We start from the raw sequence: 25679 nt of genomic DNA, 5'->3' as shown, positions 1-25679 counted from the left end.
AGTATATATTATAAAAATATATGTGTTTATTTCTAAAATAATCCCCAGTACTCTCTATGAGCAAAAGGGCACAAGCGTTAAATCAAAAGCACAGTATAACATATGAAAGTTGCACAATTATGGATGAGGGCGGGTGGCCACTCAAACCATATATTAAGAAAGTGGTATAAGAGATACCAATCGAACAGTGGTTAGGCCTAGGGCCTAGGGAATCGCTGGGAGCAGTCGGGACAAGCAGTGCTGAAGTCGGGAAAAGCCCGCGGGATTCGGGTGCAGCGCTTAAAGCACACGCATGCACCAATGCAAAGTCAATGGTGCGTAAAAGTTACACAAATAGAGTTTAAGGATACTTCCGCTGAACCTAGATGGACAAAACTTTAGACACAGACCCTAGAGGTGTGTACCAGTGTGGGAACACCGGCGTTGCTGAGTTACCTCACCCACAGGAAGCGGGTGCATAGGGTCGAAGTGGCGTCGGGTTTCGTCACGCAGGTTGTTGGTGCTTGAAGCTGAAGATGCTGCAGGCGATGTGAAGGAGAAGTGTCCGGTGTGATCCAAGGGTGGATCAGAGTAGAAAAGTACCTGAAAGCAGAGGGGACAGAGTCTGGGTCACTCAGCAGTGACCAGGGTGGAACCAGGACGGAACTAGGCAATGTTGGGCGCAATCAGGTGGTTGTCGAGGAGCTTCTCTCCGCTGCCACGTGGGCTCTGGGGCATCTGCAATGTCCAGGAGCGGGTCACAAGCTGTCCCATGTAGGTTCTCACCGTCGGCGCTGTCGGCTTCAAGATCGGAGCAAACAACACTTGGCAAGAGCAATCCACGCAGAACTGGAAGATTGCTTCTCACTCGGACCAGGAGGGTCAGAGCGGGTGCTCCTTTTCAGAGGAGCTGGTGCAAGTCTGAAGCAACCAGAATCGCAAGTCGTATTTAGGTTGTCGCCGGCACAAGGGCCACAAGCCAGCTGGCAAGTGACCGGACCAACGCATCAAGCCAAAGAAAGCAGAAGGGCACCACGCAGCATTCGTCGAGTGTAGAGGGGTGAGCTTCGGTGCAAAAGTGGCTCAGGGTTGGGGCTTCTCAAAACCCCGGTGTACAGCTTCGAGGGTCACTTGTGGGCTGCACGGTCAGCATCTCGTGGTCTTTTCAAGATGGCATGCCCCACGCTTCCGGTGGCCTCCACAGGTCTCGGCTCTGCAGGGACTGTGGATCAGGCTGTAACAAGGCAGGCACGCTTGATCTCGTTGATCTCTGTTGCTCGAGTTCCGGGGGAACTGCAACAAAGCAGACTTCGAGGTGCTGGATGGTGCCTGTTTGCACAGGGTGGTCACTCCTTGACCACATGGGAGATTCTTCAGTCTTCTACGTTGAGTAGGATGTCGAAGGGTCCAGAGTTTTGTTTCAAATGTTTCATCAGGATAATCTGAGTGCGTTGGCACTGCTCCCATTCTTATACCAAACTAGGGGGCTGGATTACCTGCTAGGTCCCCTCCTATGGGTGGGACCCAGGAAGGGGGTGGATACACCCCTTTCCTTTGATCCAGACCGTGCTGGGACAGGGGCTGGTGTGCCCCAGAACCGGTTTGGCCGGATTATGCAAGGGGCAGCCTTGTGCTCCCCAGGCAGTGTCTGGTTTCTTTCAAACCTCCCTGCTACAATCCACTATCTCCTGTCTGGGGTGGTGTAACACCTCCCTGCGACAGGAAAGCCTTTGTTCAGGCCTCCTCTGCTGAGTTTCGGTCAGCAGCAGGAGGTCAGACTTGTGTCTGTGGCAGAAGCATCCATTTTGTGGATCTGAGGCTCTTTTAAAAATCAACCGCGTTTCAGTAAAGTAACATGTCTTCTCCCTCTAGAGGGGTGGAATGCTATCCCCGTAGACAGAACTGTCGAGGGGATAGTATTCCAAATCGTATGACACCTTACACAACATGTTTTGATAAAGCCAAACCAAAGTTGCTATATAACCGCGAGGATTATAATGCACTTAATAGTATATGGTTTGGCATTATCCCGGAACAGCTTAGGGAGTTGTTCCCGACAGCTGCAGACAGGCTCAGCTCATGCCAGAGCTCCATCTCACATTAAACCACGCACTCTGCCTCCAGGATTGATGAGGCCTTCCATAGGAGTGGCTCACAGGTTTATATATGTCCAGATATAGTTTTAGATATAGGTATACTATATCTAAGCAAGGGGTGATTACACCAACTTGCCCCAGCTGAGTAATCAGCCAGTTGTGTCAATTTAAGAACCAGCCAGGGGTGGCAAAAGATATGCTGCAGCCCCTGGTAGGCCTTGGATGCACCTATGCCCTGGGCACCTATAGTGCTCTGTACAGGGGCTGATAAGGTGACCCAAGCCAATTCAGTTATGCACCTAGGGTACATGGAATCCATTTTACTGAGAGAGCAGATAGTCTGGGGCCCTGATTAGCAGGGAACCATGCCAACTAAGTCGAAAACCAGCTAAACACAAGGCAAAAGATCTGGGGTAACCATAGTCAGGTAGCCACCTTCCTACAGATAGTTAAAGTCAACTGGTCTGATATATTAGGTTCAGTTTAGAGACAGCTGGAAAAAGTAGAGTGCCTTCATTTATCAGTGGTGGGCCGACGGAATGTTTTAAAGATGTGTATTCTACCCAGGGTGCTCTACTACTTTCCGGCGGTACCGCTGACTCGTGTACAACGTATGCAGCTACAATCAGTCATGGATAGGTTTATTTGGGGTTGGAAGAAGGCCAGGCGGGCTTCCAAATATATGGTGTTACCATTGGCAAGAGGAGGATGGGGTGTGCCGAATTTTGCTCTTTATTATTTAGTTTTTCTTCTACAAAATATGACATTTTTGGTTATTGGTGGAGAAACAATGCTGTTTGAAACCCCAAATATTTATCGGATGTTATTAGGTGGCCAGTCTTGCCAAGCCTTGGTTAAATATTTTGAACCAAGCTATTTTAAAAGAACAATATTTAAAACTGTATCCGCAGCATTTAAAGGTTGGAAGTGGATGTTCAAAACTATCTCCGTTAATCGTATTAGCTATTATACTCCTCTTGATTCTATAGAATTAGTTCCGTCAATATTTTGGGACACTAACATGAGGAGATGGCGGAATAAAGGGATTTGTCATTTAGGAGATATCTACATGGCTGGGGTTGTTGTTTCATTTGCAGAGTTAACTGAACTATATGGAATTTCTAAGAATGACTTTTTTAAATATCTACAATTACGGGATTTTATTTTTAAGCATTGTAGTGCTCTCCCTATGGTACCTAACAAACTTTTTGAAGCCTTGATTAAAAGGCCCAAGATTGGGACTTTGTATGATATTCTATTGGCAAAACAGCAAGATGATATTGAGGCCCAAGACTTGAAATAGAGTGCCAGATTTGGCAAATCTGGTTTGTTTGTTCAAGAATCAATTGATATGGCTAGTAAAGTTATTTTGACGGCTAACTTACGCGCCCAACATTATAAAACATTGTTTAATTTATATTATACACCCGTTAAAATGATGCGGTGGGGTGATGCTCACGATGGGAAATGCTGTAGGTGTCAGTCGGCGGCAGCAGATATTGTACATATTTTTACAGACTGTACTGTGTTGAGACCTTTTTTTTATCTGTTGCACAATTTTTGTCTCAAACGACGAGTGTTAATGTCAAGTTATCCAGAGAGATGATATTATTTGGGGTGTGCAAAGATAATGATAGTGATCTTATCCAACTTTATCAACCATATAGATTTTTCTTTTTTATGGCAATGGCAGTCGCTCGACTATGTATTTCCTCTCTGTGGTTGCAACCAGAGGTGCCATCATACGAAATGTGGCGTGCAAAGTTTTATAATGTGTTCCATTTGGAATTTAATTTATATCGTATTAAGTCGTTGAAAAAAAACCAACTAGGGATTAAGATTTGGCAGCCCATGATACAGCATATGGAAAGCTCGATTAATCTGATTAATGTCTTTGTTTTGGTTGATTCTTGATCGTTTTTATTTATGAAATTTCTACTGCCTTTTCTACAGCTCATTGAATACTGACTTATGTATAATCTTTGCTTGTTATATATGCTATGAACTGAACAATAAAAACAAAAAATAAATAAAAAAAGATGATGCAGTGGGTTTGAAATGCGTTGACCATCATTTGTGCACCTCCTATGTTTATAAATATCCCCTTTTCGAAAAAGGAGTGGCACTGTCTCCCAGGGAACCACTAATTTTCCTAGATTTTTTTCACAGGTTTCTGACCTTGCTTCGGAGGTTACGTCTCTCTAGAGGTGCATTGTCCATTTATCATGGAGCAGCTGAACTTATTCTGAAGTATCATACATATGCAGGAATCTGTTATTAGGCTTATGCTCTTGTCTTGGACATTTGAAAATAAAAACTGGCAGTTTGTATAGTGTTGTTTGTATTCCTTTTTGTCTTGTATATGTTTCTAATGTGCTGTGATTTTTGTTGGTGGATGGGTAAAATTTATGTGATTTAATTTGTCGTGTGTTCCTCTGTGTAAAACCACAGCATTTTGTATGTTGACATTTTATACTAAAAAAACATAAAATAAATGGTGTCCGCCTTTATTGATTAAAGCGGCCCCAAATGAATTACATTTGAAAAGTTATGGCACTGTTGGTGTTGTAAACGTTATAAAAGTGGCAGTTTAAGAATTGTGACCTAAAATCTGACTTTACCATTGAAGAGGGTTTTAAATTAAAATTCTTTAGACACCAGACGTGGTATTCCTATTTGCTCCTAATTGAAAGTTAGCACTTATTCAATGTAATAAGGTAACACAATTTTATCGTATGGGAGAGGTAGGGATTGCAATAGTGAAAAACAAATTTAAGAGTTTTTCACTACCAGGACATGTAAAAGTACATGCACAACTTTTTTAATGCACTACATCCTGCCCCATGGGCTGGTTTGAATACACCCTAGGGGTGACTTATTTGTATTAAAAAGAAAAATTCAGTCCTGGCATGCAAAATGTTTACGTTGCCAAGTGGAAACAGCAGTAAACAACTACCCACACAGGCTGCAATGGCAGGCTTCAGACATATTTTAAAGGCTAGTTAAGTGGCTAACACAATCAGTGCTGGAGGCCCATCAGTAGCATTTAATGAAAACGCCCTGGGGACATGTAGTACCACTTTCCGAGGGACTTACAAGTACATAGAAAATTGCCAATTGGGTGTAAGCCAATTTTAGCACTGTTTAAAGGACAGCGCACAAGCACTTTAGCACTTGTTAGCGGAGATAAAGAGCGTAGAGTCCAAAAGCCAGCAAAAATGAAGTCAGCAGAAACGGGAGGATGGAAGGCAAAAAGTTGAGGGAATACCACGGCAAGGATGTCAGGTCCAGCAAGAGGGCATTAAGAAATGTAATGAATGTGGGAACCATACCTGGATCACACGGCACGCAATCATCAATCTCAGTGTTCCTAGTAATATTGCTGTAGAAACCAGGAGGGCATGGCAGTGGACTAGAGGATGCCAGAGGGCAGTAATGTCCATATGGACAGACATTTCCGGTGCGTCCATCGATTGGCTTGGGAGTAGTCGAACCTCCTGTGCAGTAATAGCCCGAAGAGCAGGACCCAGTCAACCCTGTTTGTCCATGTGAATCACAGTAGAAGCCTGCAAGAAGCAGTAAACACCCTGTTAGGAACACAGGCCACTCGACTTGAAGGTGAAATGCTATGAATTGATAAGACAAGCACACAATGAAGAGTTTTTGGTGCATGTTAATGTTCTTATACTGAATCAAAAGGACACATTTGTTTGGGATATTCTCCCATAGCTTTTAACTCTTGTGATTGAAATTACTGTAATGTAGCTATATACACTAGGTGACATTTTGTCTGACAAGTAATGCTCTATTTTCCACGATATGATTTTCTTTAGTGTCTGGCTTTGCTTACTGCATTTCTTTCTCAATGGATCTTCAATTACTTAACTTTAGGTTTGCGTATCCGTACTGGATGGTATCAGATTATTGTCTGACAGAAATTGTGCCCTAAATATCGTTTACGAAATTTACACCATTGAAGTTAATGATAAGAATTGGTGGCAGGAAGTAGCTTGTACGGTTGGGTAAATCCAATATGCTGTTGCAATCATTATTTTCTTTTCTTTTCTTTGTACAAAGGTTTTAAGCTGCCAAAAATTAGAGGTACAAAATATTCTGTCACTCTGTTTTTGCTTAAATCTGCGAATTACTGCATCTATGCACTTTGATAGATCAGATATTTTCGATAATTATTATATTGATTTTCTAAAGCATAGTTACAACTGTGGAATGATGCTGCCACCATGTGGTTGGAACGTTTATTTATTTCATTTTTAGTACTATGGTTTACATTTCTTGAATTCACTGATTTTTATTGTATTGCACTGTTTTAAGGATCCTAGAGCCAGATGAACTAAAAACTAGTCACAAAATATTGGTCGCAATTTACAACTCGCATTTTTGCGAACAGTGTCGAAATTTGTGAACAGAACTATGGACTAAAAGGTTGGTTAGCAAATTGCAGATTCCTAGTGGGTCGCAGTTCAACTACCTCATGAGTATTAATGAAGCAGGTTGCAAATTGGGACCAATTAGGGGTCAAAACCATCACAGGGGCGACAGCCTGCAGAGGTCAGCAAACAACCATGTATTTGATTGCTTTTAAATAAAGAATTGTTTCTAATGCACCTAGTTTTCCTTAATGGATAATGGTATACAGTTAAGAAAAAAAATGAAAACGAGATGCGGTAAAAAAATTAAATATGTTAGTTGCATTTTTTAAAAATAGGCAGTGATCCATGGGATCACTGTCTACTCTTAGAAAATGTTTTTTCCAACATTCACATGAAACTCCTCCCCTTTTAGCGATTGGCTTACCACCTCCTTTGAGGATCACGTAAAATATAGAATTTTTACAACTGGAATTCAATCTCAAAACATTAATACATATCATTGTGATTTGGTATTTGGAAGGGACGTCATAAACTCGCCCCTTCCAAATACCAAATCGTTAGTGGGTCACAAACCGAAATTACGATTTGGTCATTGTTGTGATTTGCACATAAGAAAAGGTATTATAACGATTGCAAACAGCTCAGTTCTGCGAATTGGGCTGTTTGCCACCACAAAAATGCTTTATACATCTGGCCCTTAGATTCGAATGAATAATCTGATGGAACATTAATTATCCTTTAACCTCCCTAGTTCTCCTTCCTTAAACTACATGGAGGATCTTTGCAAGGGAAAAAGTAGACGTCCACTATTGTAGGCCTCAATTTGGGCACCAATCAAATTCAGAGTGAATCAGTGTTTTGGAAGTGCTCATGTATTTGCATAAATGCTCAATGAACAAGACTTTTTCCAGGAATAAAATGTGATAGTTACATTTGGACTCAGACCTTGGGCATGCTCTTTGGTACCACTGACTCGCTCATCGCTAGCCCTGGTCTAAGGGATCAAGACGTTAGCATCAGTGGGAAAAGAAAGTATCCAGGGATCTAGGAATAATCGGTATATCCAGAGCCTTACACAATTCAATTTATTTATTTTGTTTTGGAACTCCGACGGAGGTCCACAAAAACACACTGACAATTTAAAAAGACAGACTGCACACAGTACAAAATTCCTTCCTTATACATTAATATAACATGATATCAAACATAGTGCGAAATGTGCAAATAAGCTATGATACGTAAAACAATCGCATGACCGGACAATAAAATTTCTTATATACATACTAAGTAATGTGCGGATGATACAATGAATACATGAAACAATTAAATAGCCAACCAGTAGCTATTAGAACAAAACCAGGGTACTACTGTTAGACAAAATTCTAGTAAATAGGCAAAAATGTTCTAAAGAATTGGTATATCTTAAAACAAACCATTTCATTCGGGGTTGACAAAACCAGAGAACGTGCATCCTGAGCAGAGTGAATATTAGATTTACTAAATACTGGTTTTAAAAACACTCACCTGGCACTTTGCAGCTTTGAACATGCAAATAAAACATGATTAAGATCTTGGATTTGCAACTGGCACAGTTCACAGATTCTCTTCTCTCCAAGGGCCAGATGTAGGTAAATCCGATTTACCGACTCTTAAATACCGACTCATACCGATTCGGTATTTAAGAGTCGGTAAATTGGAAGGAGGCAGATGTAGGTAAAAAATTACCGAATCTGTAAGAGTCGGTATTTACAGATTCTGTAAATACCGAATCTGTATTTCCCATTGATTCCTATGGGCCATGAAGCCCATAGGAATCAATGGGAAATACAGATTCGGTATTTACAGAATCTGTAAATACCGAATCCTGCAAGGGTGCAGGGGTTGTCACTTTGACACCCTCTAGCACCCTAATTCCGGACTTGTGTGCCATGTGGCACACAGACATGCCCTAAGGGCATGTCTGTGTGTCACATTGCACAGGTGTGCATGCACAGATGTGCATGCACACCTGAATTCGGTATTTTACCACCCAATAGGATTGGGTGGTAAAATACCGATTTTTAAGGGCCTGTGGCACTCTTAGGAGTGCCACCTACATGTGGTTTTTCCGAATCAGTAAATACACCGATTCGGTATTTTACCGATTCTGTAAATTTACCGATTTGGTAACTTTACAGAATCGGTAAAATATAGGCCCCCTACATCTGGAAACCCTAATACCGGTCGGTAACGGCCAAATTAGGCCGTTACCGACCGGTATTAGGGCTCCTACATCTGGCCCTAGGTGTTTTATCCCAGATGCCAGTGACGTCTCTGAAAGGCAGCAGAATAAATCTCAGTAGGAGTATCAGCCTTCTAATCCCATGAGGGATATTCCAAGTTAAATAAGGCTGTGGTTTATTCCCCAATGTACTCCCACTGACCGCCACGTTGTTAGGCCTGGATTTACTTAAAGCGATGTCTCTGGCTAAACTGATAGGGGATCTAAATTTCTTTAAGAACTGTTTCAATCCAGATTTAGGCATTGGAGAAGCGGGAGTTAAACTAAGACCTAAACTGTCAATTGCACATAAAAAAAGACCTAAAAAACGTGAATTGTACTTTTAGATTGCAAAATATTTCTGTTCTCAAAGCAGCCCTAAGAGGACCCTCTTCCCCCAAGAAGAGAGAGTTACCCCACCTAAGAACTGTTGCCTGGGCTAAAATAAAGGACGAGACTAATCCAAATTCAAGGTGCAGAACATGTGGGGCAGCCAAAGAATTTAAATTACAGATTTGGCGCATAATTCGTCCTTCTGCCTTGTCAAACATATGCCAATGACTCATGTCCACCACCTTAGCAGCATATATTAATGAGGGTGAGATTTTAACCTTAAAAACAGATAAGACATGGCTAAAATGGCGTCTCCCGCAGGTGTTATAGAATCTATTTAATGCACTTGCCTGGGAGACGGCTTTATCAACGCAGTGTTTAGTATGTTCCAAATCTCGACCTGTTTTTGAAAAAACTTTCCCTAAATATACGTACGAATCCACCAATTCCATTTTTTCAGAACCAAGCATCCATCTAAAACATCTCTTGATTCTGAGCCCCATCTTATGAAAAACCAAGATCTTGCTTTTTGCAATGTAAGGGGCATATTACCAAGCAATAGCGATAATTATCGCTATTGCTTGGTTAGAGACAAAAATGTACCGCTGAGCTGCGGCGATTTTTACCGCAAATAAACCTTGGTATTACCAAGGTTTTATCGCAAATGCGATAAAAATCGCCGCAAATGAATGAATATCGCTGAAAAGTCAGCGATATTCATGCATTACCGAGCTAATGCTCTTAGCCATGTTATCCACCTCCCATTGGATAACATGGCTAAGAACTGCTCAGGGCAGGTGTTAGCTTTTGGAGATATTCGCGCTTAGCGCGAATATCTCCAAAAGTTGGTAATAGGAGATAGCGATGTTAGCGACTGTTTTCAGTCGCTAACATCTTGGCACGCCCACTTTGCATGTCATTAGTGATAAATATCACTGACATGCAAAGTGGGGCCCAAGATGGTCGCTATCTCCTACTAGCTGTCGCTAACTGGTGTTAGCAACAGCTAGGTAATAGGGAGATAATTTTATCTCCGCTTTCTTGGCTTTTAAAGCCAAAAAAGCGGAGATAAACCCCCTTGATAATATGCCCCTTAGGGGCATATTATCAAGGACAGGCGATACATTATCGCCGCTTTTATCGGCAGGAAACTGCAGATAAAGCGGCGATAATGGCCTTGATAATATGCTCTATGAATTCCAATCGAAGCCCATGTTAGATGTGTTCACATCTAACATGGGCTTCGATTGGAATTCATAGAGCATATTATCAAGGCCATTATCGCCGCTTTGTCGGCAGTTTCCTGCCGATAAAAGCGGCGATAATGTATCGCCTGTCCTTGATAATATGCCCCTTAGTTTTTAAAAAATGAACCTCTGCATATTTATTTAAAACGTCCAGACGGCGTTGCAAGCCAATAGGTGTTAAATCGAAAATTGCAACATCGTCTGTTTACAATAAAGACCCAACTGACATTCGACCAATTTTGGGGGCCTCCCCTTTCGCCAAGTTCAAAGCGCCAGGGAGATCAACAATGTACAGTGAAAATAAAAGTGGTGCTAATAGACAGCCCTGCTTAAGCCCATTATGCGTTATAATTTTGCATGTTAACCCCCGCGAGCCTCTCATTAGAACCTGGCACCAGGTGTCAGTATGCAATTCCATGATCAGACCCAGGAGATGATTTGGAATGCCGAGGGAGACAAGTTGTCTCCACAGGGTCTGGTGGTCCCCCTTGTCAAACGCCGTGAAGAAATGAATAAAAGCTGTATAAACTGGCATCCCTCGGGAAAAAACATATTTCTCCACAATTGTCTGAACAACCACTTTATTATCTAAGGTGCCATGGTTCTTTTTAAAACCGGCTTGTTCCGGCGGAAGGATATCTTGATCATGGACCCATTGTTGTAAGTGGCATAATATGCTTTTTGCAAATAAATTGCCAGGGGCATCCAGGAGGGCAATCTGCCTAAAACTAGTTGGCACCGTTTTTGGTCCTTTTTTATACAGGGGGGCTATAATGCTCCCCTTCCAAGAGGGGGATATTTTATTCATAGAAAAGCAATATTTAAAAAGTGGCTCTAAAAAATCACCCCATGCTTCTGTCTCCTTTTTGATTAATGCAATAGGGATACCATCCGGCCCTTGTGCGCCGGAAGTTCGGAAGTTCTAGCCATCTTTATGTACTTTATCAGTTCCTGTCCTAGTGGGGGACCAAATTCAGTAAGGACAGCAGATACTGGTTTAACCTCATCAGGCAACACGGGAGAAACTGGGCTATTATTTCTATATAATAGAGAGATGTAATCCACCCATTCCTTTTCGGGAATCGGTATCGGAGTAGCTCTCTGCCTTGAATCTTACACACCACACCCCTTCATTAAATGTGGTCGGAAGGTGTTAGGAGTCTGAGGTTTGGTCAAGCGATCGACTGTGCAGGATGATCGATCATCAAAAGTGTGTGATGTTATTTCTGCATTGCATGGCATGTTCGTTTCTCTATGCACATGTTCGCAATTATGTCAATAGAGAAAGTTCATATTCGTAAAAAATGCACAATGATACAGTGAGTTTTAAACCTGTTTTTTTTCGAACTCATGGCTATTTATTGATGCAGGTATTGCACTGACTTCAGTTAAATATTGCAGGTTTTCTCACACATAAATTACGAGTTCTGCACCTATTTTACAAAAAAAATGAGATTTCTGTACTGGGGTGGAAAAACATATCCCTAAACAGCATCTAATTCGAGCAAAATAAGTTATAGCTACAGGTGATGTAGCCATGGAAGTACATCATGTTTAGGCGTAACACAATTAGTATGTTGCTCCTGAGTTTAGCCTATACAGACCCTGATCTTGAGTCAGGCAGAGAATAATCACCGCATGGCATTACACTTCCTATGATTCAGCGTGGGTTGGTTTTTCCACTCCCGGTTTTTCTGGGCCTGCGAGGACCACACCCAATTTTTCCTGCTGGTTATTCCGGCTAGAAAAATCATTGCCACTTTGCCTCCAGCAGCAGTCAAGCCTCATTCACCATTTCTTTGACAGGGAGCCTGAAGGGGGCATACAATGCTCCCCCTGACAAAAATAATTACCTCTCTGGTGCCCACATACAACATCACAACTCAATACTAATAACTGAGAATGCAACTACCACTTTCTATTTCATTAGGAGGATGGGTAGACACCTGGGACTGAGCTGTGTTCAATGCTCGCCAGGAAGGTGTTCTTCCTAACGGTTCGTTTTTAAACCTTTGCTGGAACATTTTGAGGAGATTTTAAATTGTTTTACTGTTAATATCATTCAATACCTGTAACTGAGACGCACTGGGCACTTTACCTTTTTTTTCATTCACGCTGGCACGGTGACTGCTCCACTTAGAAGGAGTCGGGGGCAGGACACCGGTAGCCATCTTGGGGGTTAGCGGTCTAGGCTTTCCCAGCCGCAACACATGAAATTGTCACGCTGACGCGACTGCAAGCCCATCTGCGCCCGTCTGTGCTCGGACCAGGCTCAGGGCCTGTCCCCCTGGCCTTTCCATGTCAGAAATGTTGACTTACTCTAGAGAGCATCCCTTGAGGCTGGACTCTGAGGGGGGCAATGCGTGCTGCCCAAGGATTGCTCCCAACCTATTTCTGGAGGCGCAGGCTCAGCTATGTCCAAAGTGTCACCTATCCCTCTCCGGCATCATGATACATGCTACTAGTCTCCAGGCCAGTACAATGTGGATAGGATCAGTCAAGCTGATCAGACATCACTCAAATGTCTTCTTCTAAATGCTAGGTCTCTGATTAAGCATAGTGTGGAATGTGCCCTGTTTATAGAGGAGCATAATATCAAACTAGCTCTTATTACAGAGTCCAGGTCCGATGAAGCCTCTGGACCCGACCTTGTCAAAGCCACTCCACCCGGTTTCTTTTGTTATACACTTGACAGACTTTTCAAAAGGGGTGGCGGGTGGGCAGTTATTTATCATAACACCTTAGAGCCCTCCTTTGTTGAAGCCTCCAATCAGGCATGTGAGGCACTGTCAATTACTGTTTGAACATCTGACCATGACACACTTAAAGCCGTCCTCCTCTATCGCCCCCCGGGCCCAGGAGGTGCATTCCTAGATTCCATTGGAACGCCTCTTGAGGAGTGGATGTACGGCAAGTCCTTTAAGGTTACGGGGGATTTTAATTTTCATCTTGAACACCTCACCGACACCGATAACATAAGACTGCAGCAAATTTTTAGTGGAGGCGACCTCAAGCAGCTTGTAAAAGACCCCACTCACACCGCAGGGCATACATTAGATGGAATTTTCTCTAGTAACCCCAACCTTGCATACATGGAAGAACTGCCACTCTTCTGGACAGATCATACTGCAATTTTATTTGAATTTAAACAGGCCAAGCGCCACCAGCATTTACCTTTTTCCATGTCTGGTCAACTACAAGGGCCTGGAGAAATAATAGCAGCCTAGAGCTAGGAAGTGTCTTGAAAGCTAGAGCTTATCCACCGCTACTTAATGTAGAGGAAGCCATGGCCACCTACATGGAATGGGTAGATTCCGCCTGCAGGAAATTAATGCCGGGCAAACAGTGCATTCCCAAGCGGGCATTTCCATCTGCCCTTTGGTACTCAGAAAACCTAAAAACCCACAAACTTGACTGTAAGCGGCTAGAGTGAGTCTGGAGGAGAGGGTACAACAACATTGATAAAGAGGCCTATAAAGTATGTCTTACACACTACAAAAAACTACTTTTTGACACTAAAAAGTCATACTTTGGGGAACAAATTAGGAAGGCTAAATCCTCATCTAAAGAATTTTTCAAAACTATTATTACAGTCACAACCTCCACTAGCTTCAGGATAGACAGTAGCCCGGAACTCTGTGAAACTCTGGCCACCTTTTTTTTTTGTTGCAAAAGGTGGAAATCATTTTTTCCTCCTTTACTCTCCAGCTAACTGACGCCAACAAGGCCTCAGCAGTAGAGTTGCCTATTGACAATATGCCTACCCCCATATTAGATTGCTTCACGCCGCTGGACCTACAAGGGGTAACCAAATTACTATAAGATATTCGATCCGGTATCCCTCTGGACCCCTGTCCAGCTTCCGTACTTAACCTGGTTCCAGACACTATAGGGGCAGTCCTTACCCCACTGTTTAACACAATTTTTAAATCGGCTCACTTTCCTGGACCCTGGAAAAATGCATCTATCCTTCCTTTATTAAAAATTCCAACCTGGATCCAAAAGACCCGAACAACTATAGACCCATCTCGCGTCCTCCGTTTCCAGGAAAAATGAATGGCCAACTCAGTACGTTTCTCCAAACTAATTCTGTGTTGGACTCCATGCAGTTTGGTTTCTGTGCGGAACACAGTACCGAGCTGGCTCTGATTAAATCTACAGAGGAGATCAGATAAGCCTTGGACAGGGAGGCGCCCAGATACTGATCATACTGGATTTCTCGGTGGCCTTCGATATGGTCCATCATGAAGTTTTGATGGACCGTTTATCTAAATCTGGGGTCCAAGGCAAGGCCTGGGATCTTCTTAGATCTTTTCTTACCGACAGGACCCAAACTGTGGACCTGGGTGGGGATAGATCTAGGCATTTCTCTCTTCTGTGGAGTGCTGCACGTGTCTTCTCGAAGTCCCACATTATTCAATGTGTATGTGTCACCACTGGCAGCCCTGATTAGATCTTTTGGGTTTCAGTCGACCTCGTATGCGGACGAAACACAAATCATGTTGTTGCTTCAGAATGGTAAAGAAGTGGAGACGGGATCCAGATGCCATGATTGTATGCAGGCGATCATGGGTTGGATGGCATCAAACTGCCTGAAACTAAATGTAGACAAAACAGAGGTGATTATATTTGGGAACATCTCCAACCTCTGGGCGCCGGACTGGTGGCCAACTGCAATGGGCACGCTTCCAGTTCCTGCGGAGAAGGCTAAGAACCTGGGGGTGATCGTTGACTCTAAATTTTCCTTTGGTGACCAAATTAGCAAGGTCGTCTCAACCAGTTTCTACATTCTTAGAATTCTGAGGAAAATCAAATTCCTCCTTCCCGAAGACAGCCTAAAGATAGCAGTCACAGCGCTCATTCTGTCACAACTAGATTATTGCAACAGCCTCTACTTGCAAATCCAAAAGAGACATTTGAACAGGCTCCAGATCGTACAGAATGCGGCGCCAGGCTGATAACAGGTACACCTAGGTTTTTCTCTGAGAATGGGACTCCGAGATCTTCACTGGCTTCCTGTGAGACAAAGTGCACAATTTAAGGCTCTTTGCATGGCCTTCAAGGCCCTCATGGGTATTGGTCCTGCCTTTCAGAAACATGATATGCAATGGTATATTCCAGGAAGAGCACTGCACTCCTCGGAAGCAAAACACATGATTGTTCCTCGCTTTAAAAAGCCACATGGGGTGGTAGGAGCTTTCATCATTGTGCCACTAAGGCCTGGAACAGCTTGCCTTGGCACCTTAGAAACTCAACCGAGCTCCTCCCGTTCAGGAAGGGATTGAAAATCTTGTTTTTTACATAGACAGCTTTATCTGTATCTCTATCCAGGTAGGCATTGCTCAGCGCCAGGACAACCTAGGGTAACAGAGCACTTTAGAAGTCTCAGTAACATAACATAACAAAACAACTATTCTCAACCAGTTGGAGAACACCTTGGGGCTTTGGCGAGTAGTAGAAAAGTGCTATTGAAATTGCTCCTGGGTGAATTGGGTGAATTACTGGTAGTTTAACAGAGCCTCCATGGCATCTGTCTCGTATTACTATTACAGTGGTTTACTGGCTGACTAACTGTGCTCCTAGAGGTTGGACACCTACTGCTACTGGAGTGCTTTTTAAAATGATTTATTGGTGCTTTAACAATGCATCCTGATCACATATGTCAACCACAGCCCTTTGAGGGTTCCGTTTGACCTGTCATGCAAATCTTGGACTCCATTCCTATAAATAAATATTTTTCATAAGTTACTAGTATTTGGATCGCCACAAAGACTTGGGCTGTCCTAAAATGAAACACAGGTGGCCTCAAATGCCTCTGGTTTATATAGATTGCCTGTGAATGTTCCCCTGGACAGTCTTTCTTGTGCACCTCTCATTGGTGGAGCACTGCTACATGCTCCTGCACCATGTCAGGACCACACTCTGTGAGCATCATGTGTTACTTGGAAACTGTGGGGCAGATTTTCAAGCCCCTTGCACCTCTTTTGTGTTACTTTCCCCATGTAAAAAATTACGCAAAAGTGGTGCAAGGGGCTTGTAAATCTGCCCCTGTATCTTTAGTTGACAATGCATCCAATACCCTTTTTCGTCCATGTGCTGAACGATGGGTGCTGCCTGAAAGTCTCCTCTGAGAGCATTTTAAACCTTTACAAAAGGTACAGAATGTACTACAGAAATGCTGCAATATTATTAAATATGGTATAACAGTAACTTGAGGCCTACAAGATGTTAGGAAAGTATCATTGTTCAGGCTTAGAGATAATTTAGCAGGCCTCCAAGAGACTGCAATCAGAGCAGTTCACATAGGTTTGGCCACATCTCACAATGGTTTAATTTCCTCCCATGTGAAGACAAATCCAACATAAGCTTGGATGAATTCGCAAAAAAGTCAAGAACTATTCCTAGACTACTTACTATATTTGCATTAAATTTCGAACTTTTTTTTAACTTTACAAAGGTTTCAGTGGTAAGCTTGGAACTCTAGACCTATGTCCAGTACCAGCCAAATACTACAGTTTATTTTAGAACATAACATTTTGCTGGTCATGTGTTAATTAACAGTCGATTAGAGATATGTTATAGAGTAAATTAAAAGGTCATAACCTAAAGACATCTGAATATACTCCCGAATGTACTCCATAATTGAGATACATAGTGCAGAGCAAGCAGACATTAAAGTCTCATGATAAACATTCGTGCATTGTGTGGCCAGCTGTGCTGAGAAAATTACATTTGTTTGGTGGAATGCTTGCAAAAGTCTCAGCTAGTCGGGAATGTTTGGAGTTGCATACCAGTCCATCACTTTTCACCCACTATGAAAATTCAGAAAAAGTTGGATCTTTAAAAAAATAAAATATTGTCCTAACGAAACCCAGACTTCGTACAGCCCACAGTGCTAGGCCAGTTGCCCTCCAACGGGCCTCCCTCATGAGGCCAAACAAAACCGAAACTGATCAGGCGTCGCTTGCATCTCTGTTAAGAAGGGACCTAGCCTAGCAGATTAGTTAAACCAAGACCAACCATGATTTGCAAATGGTTGGTCTCTGGAATGGCATACTGGAAAATAAATCAATGGATGAGAATTCGGCCCTGATTAGTGCCAGGGGCTGAGATTCATTTTAACATCCCTCCTATCACGCTTTTGATGCTATCATGTTTTTCACAACTATTCTTGTGTCTAGGTAAATGATGTTATCTACCATGACACACTGCAGATAGCCCCAGATGTAGGATTCATTTATGACATTCCAGCTTATCTTAGCATTTGTAGCCAAGTATAATTTGTGGCTGCAACATGCATTCAGCACTGAGGTCCGAAAAACAATACCGCGTGGATATGCTGGCTGTGGAGAGCTGCCCTTCTTCAGCCCTAACTAGGGATGACTGGTCTGTGCCCTCCCAGTACACCTAACAGTGACCACATGCAATTCCCGTCGCTTTGGCGTGGAATGCTCTCCAATGCAGCCACATGGATGATCCCTGCTTTTGATGGGTGCACATTTGAGTTTAGAGGGTGAATTTCCACATGACCGGCTTTGACCATTTGCTAGTGTTTCCAGTTTCCTACATTCACTGGTCTTCCTGAGCTAATGACTTTTCACACCTTTAAAATGAAGCTCTAAAGCATCAGCTTAGACACAAGACACTCAATGTCTGGACATTGCTTTGCTGTTCTCCTCAAAGTCAGGTCTGCGTTTAGAACCAGATAAGACAATCTGCAGCCCTTCCTGCAAAGACAGGAGATGGAATGCCTTGAGAAGAGAGGAGCTTTTATGTCCATGATTAGGATAAGACTACAGTGAATAACCTGTGTGGTGAACTGACACAAAGAGACAGCGGGCCCAAGTGCCACGAGGGCCGTGACAAGCTGACCCTTGAAGCAAAGCATCATCTCACCTTGACAGGGTCAGCGGTGTACCTAAAGACAGTGCAGGACTGTGCCTGCTTAGTGGTCCGCCCTACTCCACTGACCGAGGACCGTGCCCTATTTTCCCTGTGCCAACAAGCAGCTAATTCCATCAGCGGTTTAGTTTTTCATTCTAATTCTAGTGCTTTGTTAGAGCGATACTGTATCAGCGAAACACTCAGAGCTACAGGAACGTCCATGTGGCCCTTTCAGGACCCTGAAGCCAATCATGACTGGGAGTCATTTATACACTGTGTTAAACGAAGTTGGTGTGGTTGTTTGTTGTTTGAAATGGACTTAAGGCTTCTTTTCTAAAATTGCCATTGATATGGACACTTTACAAGTCCATCAAAAGATTACTTTCAAATTCCATAATATGTGTATTGATAATCAACTATGTGATGCCCCGAAAACAGGTTGAAACGTAGATGACAGGGGTCTCTAATTCGATACAGAATTTCGGGATGGTAAAATGTGTGACTGAGAGCTAGGCCGATGCTTTTAACAATATTCAGCTTTGATTCAAAGACCGCTGTGAAGGTCAAGCCGAAGAGTGGGCTGCAGGGTGCACTGAAATCGAACACCATCTGGAACCCCCTGGATAATGGAGGGTTCATTGGCAGATGAAGTTTATTGTCAATAAATGGAGGTTTAAGTACTAATTACGCAATAAAAATCAGATGCTATCATTAAACCAATTTACACTTCAGTCTTCAGGCAGCAGCAATCCTTCGTGGGTATTGCAACTACAGATATTTAGGATTAAGGTCAATATGAAGTGGACGATGAAGATAACTGTCTCCAAAGTGATTTGTCCAAGAGAAGGCAGCGTCAGCAGTATTCCCACACACCCCTTTCAAGAAACCGGCACAGGGTTCTACAAAACAGAGCTATTCTCCACATGCATGATCATTTTCCTGAAAGCAACTAAGCGCCACGAAAGTCAAATTTGTAATATATAGCTTGAAAGCACAAAAATATTCAGAATTCAAAGTTACATTGCATAACACATTTTGAGTGGCCCAAAATATATAATCGTGTACTTCTGGTGCAGGCTGATGGTCTGCCTTTCTTCTGGTCTGTGATGGGTCCCACCTTCTGGAAACATTTATGTGAGAGGTGAGAATACCACAGCTTGAGATGCTTTTGAGGCATGTGCTTAGAGCTTTTCTCTTAAGCTACTCTTTATGGGTTGTGTATGTAATTCTAGTTCCTCTTGAATAGGGAAGAGAAAGAAATTTGAGTGACGGCAACAATGTGTGACCCTACAATGCACAGTAACAACGATTATCAACCTCACTGCAATGTAGGCCGCAGCATGGTTCATGAATCATTGAAACCATACTTTGTTGTTGTTACGTTTTGTCTACAAATCCACCGACAAGGACAGCTTGGATTAGTCCATTTACAGCTAGTTAGGGAAGTTGGTAAACCAGAGTGATGGTGGAAGGAATCTGTGACAGGAGAAATAGTAGAAAGAGAGCAAATTCACTGGAAACAAACTGGAGAAAGAATGAGGCTGGATGTGAGCCAGCGAAAGAGCAAGAAAGTTGAAATGGGGTACTGATAGGTGGGAAGAAGTAGAAAACAGAGAGGAAGTCTAAAACAAGCACTGGCTTTGCCAATAGGTCTCGCAGTAGGAAATTTGGAGGTATTGGTTTTGTAAATGACATTTTATATTTATATATCGTTATTGGCATTGTCAATAACAATATATAAATATAAAATGTCATTTACAAAACCAATAGCTCCAACTTTCCAAATGCGAAACCTATTGGCAACGCCAGTGCTTGTTTTCTCTAGATGTGGTAATACAGTCTGCAAAGAAGACCATCATTCAACAGAAACAGGCGGATGTGGTTATTTTGCATTCTTTGTACTCTGCATGATCCCTTAAATATGTTAACATTGGTATACCATGTGTTAAATAAAAACAATATAATCATTATGTCTCTGCAGTTTGTTTGATTTCTAAACCATTAGGAAGTGCTTCACAACATCGGCCCACTGAGAATTAAAATGGTAACACAATTAAGTAAAACAATTTTTGTGCACGGAGAAGTGTGTAATTAAATCACAGATCGGGCTTGCACTTGCTGGGCTAACTGTGCTTCCCTTCCGGTCTGCAGTTATCTTTTCTTCTCTGTATACAAGTTCCTTCCTGTCTGTCCCTATCATCTTTGTTCCCCACAGGCTGCCTCGCCCATTCAAGAGCTTCTGTGCTCCCAGCAACAAGTAGATCACACTGTAAAATAAAATGGGTCATAAACAGAACGCATGTTCAGTGCTGTTGTCATGGTATTGTAACTGGCTGAATTTAAAAGCCAAATTGCAATGAAAATCACGTGCTGTTCCTTGAAACAGATGGGAGAACAACAAGAGCGGCAGGGAAACTGAAAGTACGGCCGGCCACCGGCCAACCATGAATAATTAGGGGAGGAGAAGCCGCACAGCACACGCTGGGAGAAGCCCTTTGATGTGCTGTGCGGCCGTGAAAAAATTTAATTAGGAGGGAGGCTGATGCGCGTGCTTGTTTGGTCACGTGATTCACGTGAACTTAAAGAAAACCGCACGAACAAAACCCTTGGTTTGACGAGCATTTTGAGCACTTGAATTCTCGCTCCACTCAATGCGCATGCGCCCATTGATAGGTCGCGAGACCTAAAGAGAGAAAAGGCAACTGGGAGAGCATATGAACTGAATACTGCTGCCTACCTGACACCACATCGTCTGGGGGAGCGGGACCCGGACAACAAGTTCCAGCATCCTTATCGGCTCGTTGCTGCCGACTCCAGTATTTTGCACCAGGAGGCACTTTAACATTGCCTGAGGGCTCCCCCAGCACGGGACGCCCATCAATACTGCTGCCTACCTGCCGCCACAGCGTCTGGGGGAGCGGTACCAAGACAGCAAGTCCCAGCATTCTTAACGGCTCGTTGCCGCGGACGCCAGTATTTCTCCCCTGGAAGCACTTTAAAATCGCCTGAGGCTCCTGCAACATGGCACGCGTGTGGGCGTTTGCCGGCCGCGCCCGGGCTAAGCCCAGGTCAAGGGCGGGCCCATCTATGCCCGTTAGAACCTGACTGGGGCTGGGCCAACTCTCTTTCCTCTGGAAATCGTCAGGGGTGAGCAAAAACTGCCTTCTTGCAGCGATGGGGTAAAGTGAAAGCGAAGATCCCGCAAAATTGCACCTCCATTATTTCATATCTAACGACAGCTGTTGGGGCTTTAAATGAAGAAATTCATAATGTGGAGGAGCAGCTGCGGTTAGGGGGTCTAAATCTGGTAATAACCTCCCTACCACGCCCCCTACGGAAGTATTACAAAGGGAAACTCCTAATGAAAATACCGAAACAGACTCGGAAGTGGAGGAGGGCGTTTCTACCTGGGCAGCACAACAACAAACAACCTCTGTTCAGGAACTTGTAAAACCTGTGAGAAGACTGGGTCGTGATGTTTCCCGTACTCTGACAGTAGCCCCAAAGTAAAAAAGGTGGAAAATAGGCACAAAGGGGGCCAAGACAGATGACACCCAACCCCAGGCAGGAATTTTAGGTCCTCAGGGCATAGAGGCCTGGGCTAAAGCGCATTTCACTGCCACAGTAAGAGAACTCATCCAAACGCACTTTGAGGCAATTTTTGGGACTCTTAAAGAAACGCTGACTACTTGCATTAAAGATGTTTTAGAAGTCAGGTTGACTAAACTCGCCTCCATAGAGCTCAAATTAAGCAAGTCAAGGCAGTGAAAACAGGGGTTAAACAAAAATAATGTATTGAATAATGTGTCACATGGTGTTCAAAATGCTTTATGACCCCCACAGGCAGGACCATTGAGGGGGGCCCAATATATCACACAAATTTCAGGGGACCCACAGCCCGACCACAATAAAATAGGGAACAAAAATAAATAGTCGCAACCGGTGGCTGCGAAACAGAATTTTAGGGGGTCCCACTTACCGCCTGATTTGCCAGAAACTCTTGTTCATAGAGAGCAGAGTGCTCATTCCATGCGTGGGGTTGGAAATAAATGCAGGCTTCATTTACACCTGGAGGCCACCCCTTTAGCAGGGGTGCTAGTAGCTCACCTTCAAGATAACATAATTGAGACCCCTGATGAAAAAGTTACTTACCTTCGGTAACGATATATCTGTAAGAAACATTAGTTAGTTAGATTCCTTACCTTAGAATATCCCCAGGCGTCAGACTGGATCCGGATAGTTTTTCGTCAGCAGTACCCCTGCGCGTCGGTAGAAGTTGTCTGCGGCTCCCCATCCGTCGTCGGCGTCGTGATCGCCGGGATGACATCGGAGTACTTAGACGCCGCCCTCGCGCGCTGACGTCAGTTCTGTACATAGCTCTCCGCACCAGGAATGCAGAGCCATGCAAGAAACCGCCACTGGTGCCATTAAACTAGGGCCCTCAAGGGGAGATACCTTAACCCTAGATATCGGTTCCCAGAACGGGGAGGATGGGTGGGCGGTAAGGAATCTAACAAACTAATGTTTCTTACAGATATATCGTTACCGAAGGAAAGTAACTTGTTCATCTGAAAGAAACACGTTAGTTAGATTCCTTACCTTAGAATAGATACCCCAGCAATACCAAGCCCAGTGGTGGGCCTGCGAACCAAGAAGGAAGTCCTGGAGAACGGAACAGCCATAAAAGCCATCTCTCCGGACCTGACTGTCCGGGCAGTAGTGCTTGGCAAACGTGTGCAATGAAGCCAACGTAGCTGCCTGACAAATATCCTGCAAGGGGACTCCCCGACCCAGGGCAGTAGTAGCCACCGTGGCCCGAGTGGAATGGGCGTGCAGCCCCACAGGAGACTCCTTTTTAGCCAAGGAATAACAGACCTTGATGCACAAAATGACCCACCGAGGGATGGTCCACTTGTGCACCGCCCATCCCTTCTTAGCTCCCACGTAGCCAACAAAGAGTTGGTCATCCACCCGAAACTGTTGTGTGTGGTTGAGATAAAAGGAGAGTGCACGTTTTGGGTCCAGACGGTGGAGCCTCTCTTCCTCTTTCGAGGGATGCGGAGGCAGAAAGAAGGTGGGCAAGGTAATGGACTGGCTGATGTTAAAGGCAGTAACAACCTTGGCTAGAAAAGAAGGACGAGTCCTCCGAACAACCTTGTCCAGATGGACGGAGAGGAAAGGAGGTTTAGAGGAAAGAGCCTGGAGCCCACTCACTCTTCTGGCAGAGGTGAAGGCAACCAGGAAAGCAGTCTTGAGAGTCAGAAGACGAAGAGGGCAATTATGAAGTGGCTCAAAGGGAGCGAACATCAGACAAGTAAGAACCAAGTTCAAGTCCCAATGAGGCATCACAAAAGGAACAGGAGGGAACATGTGCATGATGCCCTTCAAGAATCTATTTACAACAGGGGACTTGAAAAGAGAAGGCTGATCAGGAAGCCTCACGAAGGCTAAAATGGCCGAGAGATAGCCTTTGATAGTGCCCAGAGCAGATTCCTGCTGGGCAAGAGAAAGGTGAAAGAGGAGAACCTCTGAAAGAGGGGCAGAGAGTGGATCCACAGCCTTTGCTGTGCACCATGCCCAAATTTTTTTCCACCTGCAGGCGTATACCGTTTTTGTGGAGGGACGCCTGGCTGCCCGAATGACACCACAGACTTCAGGAGGCAAGTCAAATGGCCTCAACTGTCACCGCTCAATCTCCACACATATAGGTGGAGACTGGACAGGTTCGGGTGGAGGACCGTCCCCTGGTGCTGCGACAGAAGGTCTTCCTGAAGAGGCAGACAAATCGGGGGATCGACTGACATACTGAGTAGCTCGGGATACGAGAAGCTTCGTGCCCAGTCCGGAGCCACAAGGATGACTTGGGCCCGGTCGCGTCTGATCTTTCTCAGTACTCTGGGCCGAAGTGGTATAGGCGGAAAGGCGTACAACAGACCGCAACTCCACTCATGACGTCGCCGAGCGAGTGCCGCCTTGGAAATTCCAACACACCAGAACTGATGACATTGCGCGTTCTCTTTGGTGGCGAATAGATCTAACCAAGGCTCTCCGCACTGCTGAAAGAGACCTTGCGCCAAGTCCAAGTTCAGACACTATTCGTGAGCCATCATGCACGGGCGACTGAGTTTGTCCGCCCTGACGTTTAGGGAACCTGCCAGGTGTTGAAACACCAGGGTGAGGCCCTGGTGTTCCAGCCATGTCCAGAGGTGCGGAGCCTCCTGACAAAGGGTCCACGACCCCACCCTGCCCTGTTTGTTGCAGTACCACATGGTGGTGGTGTTGTCCGTGAACACCTGCACTATACTTCCCCGGACAGAGGGAAGGAATACCTTCAGTGCAAGTTGGATCGCCCACAGCTCCAGAAGGTTGATATGGAACCGGGACTCCGCCAGAGACCAGAGGCCTCTGATCTCCGTCTCTCCCATGTGGCCCCCCCATCCCAGGAGGGACACATCCGTCACCACTGTGTGCTTCGGTTGGGGTAGGGAGAAGGACCTGCCACTGACCCAATTGTGATCCGTGAGCCACCACTGCAACTGTCTTACAGTGCCCTCCGAGATCAGGACTTTGCCGGACAGGTTTATTTTATTTTTTATTTTTTTCATTTTAGGAGTTTTGTATAGCCCTAGACAGACCCAAGGGTATCAGAGTGCTTTATAGCAGTTATAGTACAGGAATTACAAATCATCTAGTACAGGAATCTCAAATAGGCATCAGTGAACATATCATTTGGAAATCCCGGCCTGTAGTGCAACATAGAGGCATGGAAGTCCTGTGAGCCTCGCAGAGTGCATAGTTCAGGGAGGGAGGGAGCAAGGAGGGGCTAAAGGAAGCTGGAAGAGGTAGATTATGTTGAAAAGTGTCCTGATGCTGTGCCCACCGGAACTACAGGTTCCATTGCAGAGCCTGCATCCGCCCCCTGGCGTGATGTACCAGCAGGATGCAGGAGGCCATCAGCCCCAGGAGCGGCAGCGTCATCCTGACAGACTCGGGAGAAAGGCTGAAAGATCAGAATCAGAGCCTGAATATCCTGAACCCGCTGCTCGGGAGGATAAACCCGAAACTGCGCGAAGTCCAGAACCGCTCCGATGAAAAGGAGCTTCTGAGAGGGACACAGGTGTGACTTTGGCACGTTGATGGAGAACCCCAGCCAGTGCAGGAGATTGGCCGTAGTCTGGAGGTGGGAGACGACTGTGTGGGGCGAGCTCGCCTTCAACAACCAGTCGTCGAGATAGGGGAAGACTGGAACCCCCAATATGCGCAGATGAACTGCGACCACCGCCATCACTTTCGTGAACACACGAGGGGCACTGGTGAGGCCGAAGGGGAGCACGGTATACTGAAAGTGCTTGTGTCCTACCATGAACCGCAGGTAGCGTCGGTGGGCCCACAGGACGGGGATGTGGAAATATACGTTCTGCAAGCCCAATGCTACCATCCAGTCTCCAGGGTCTAGGGCAGCCAGGACCTGAGCTAAAGTCAGCATTTT

The 25679-nt window shown here is 44.5% G+C and overlaps 1 protein-coding gene across 1 annotated transcript in view; it reads right to left on the bottom strand.

Moving 5' to 3' along the window:
• The window catches only part of LOC147732424 (uncharacterized), a 2559122-nt gene that overhangs the window by 1395734 nt on the left and 1137709 nt on the right, over positions 1 to 25679 (bottom strand). The window contains exon 50 of the mRNA XM_086954262.1: positions 5408 to 5641. Within this exon, the coding sequence (XP_086810388.1) occupies positions 5408 to 5641 (234 nt within the window). The remainder of the gene's footprint in view (positions 1 to 5407; positions 5642 to 25679) is intronic.

This window comes from Lissotriton vulgaris, chromosome 2_1 (assembly GCF_964263255.1).
Source record: "Lissotriton vulgaris chromosome 2_1, aLisVul1.2, whole genome shotgun sequence".
Lineage (NCBI taxonomy): Eukaryota > Metazoa > Chordata > Amphibia > Caudata > Salamandridae > Lissotriton > Lissotriton vulgaris.
This window is presented reverse-complemented; position numbering and strand designations above follow the sequence as displayed.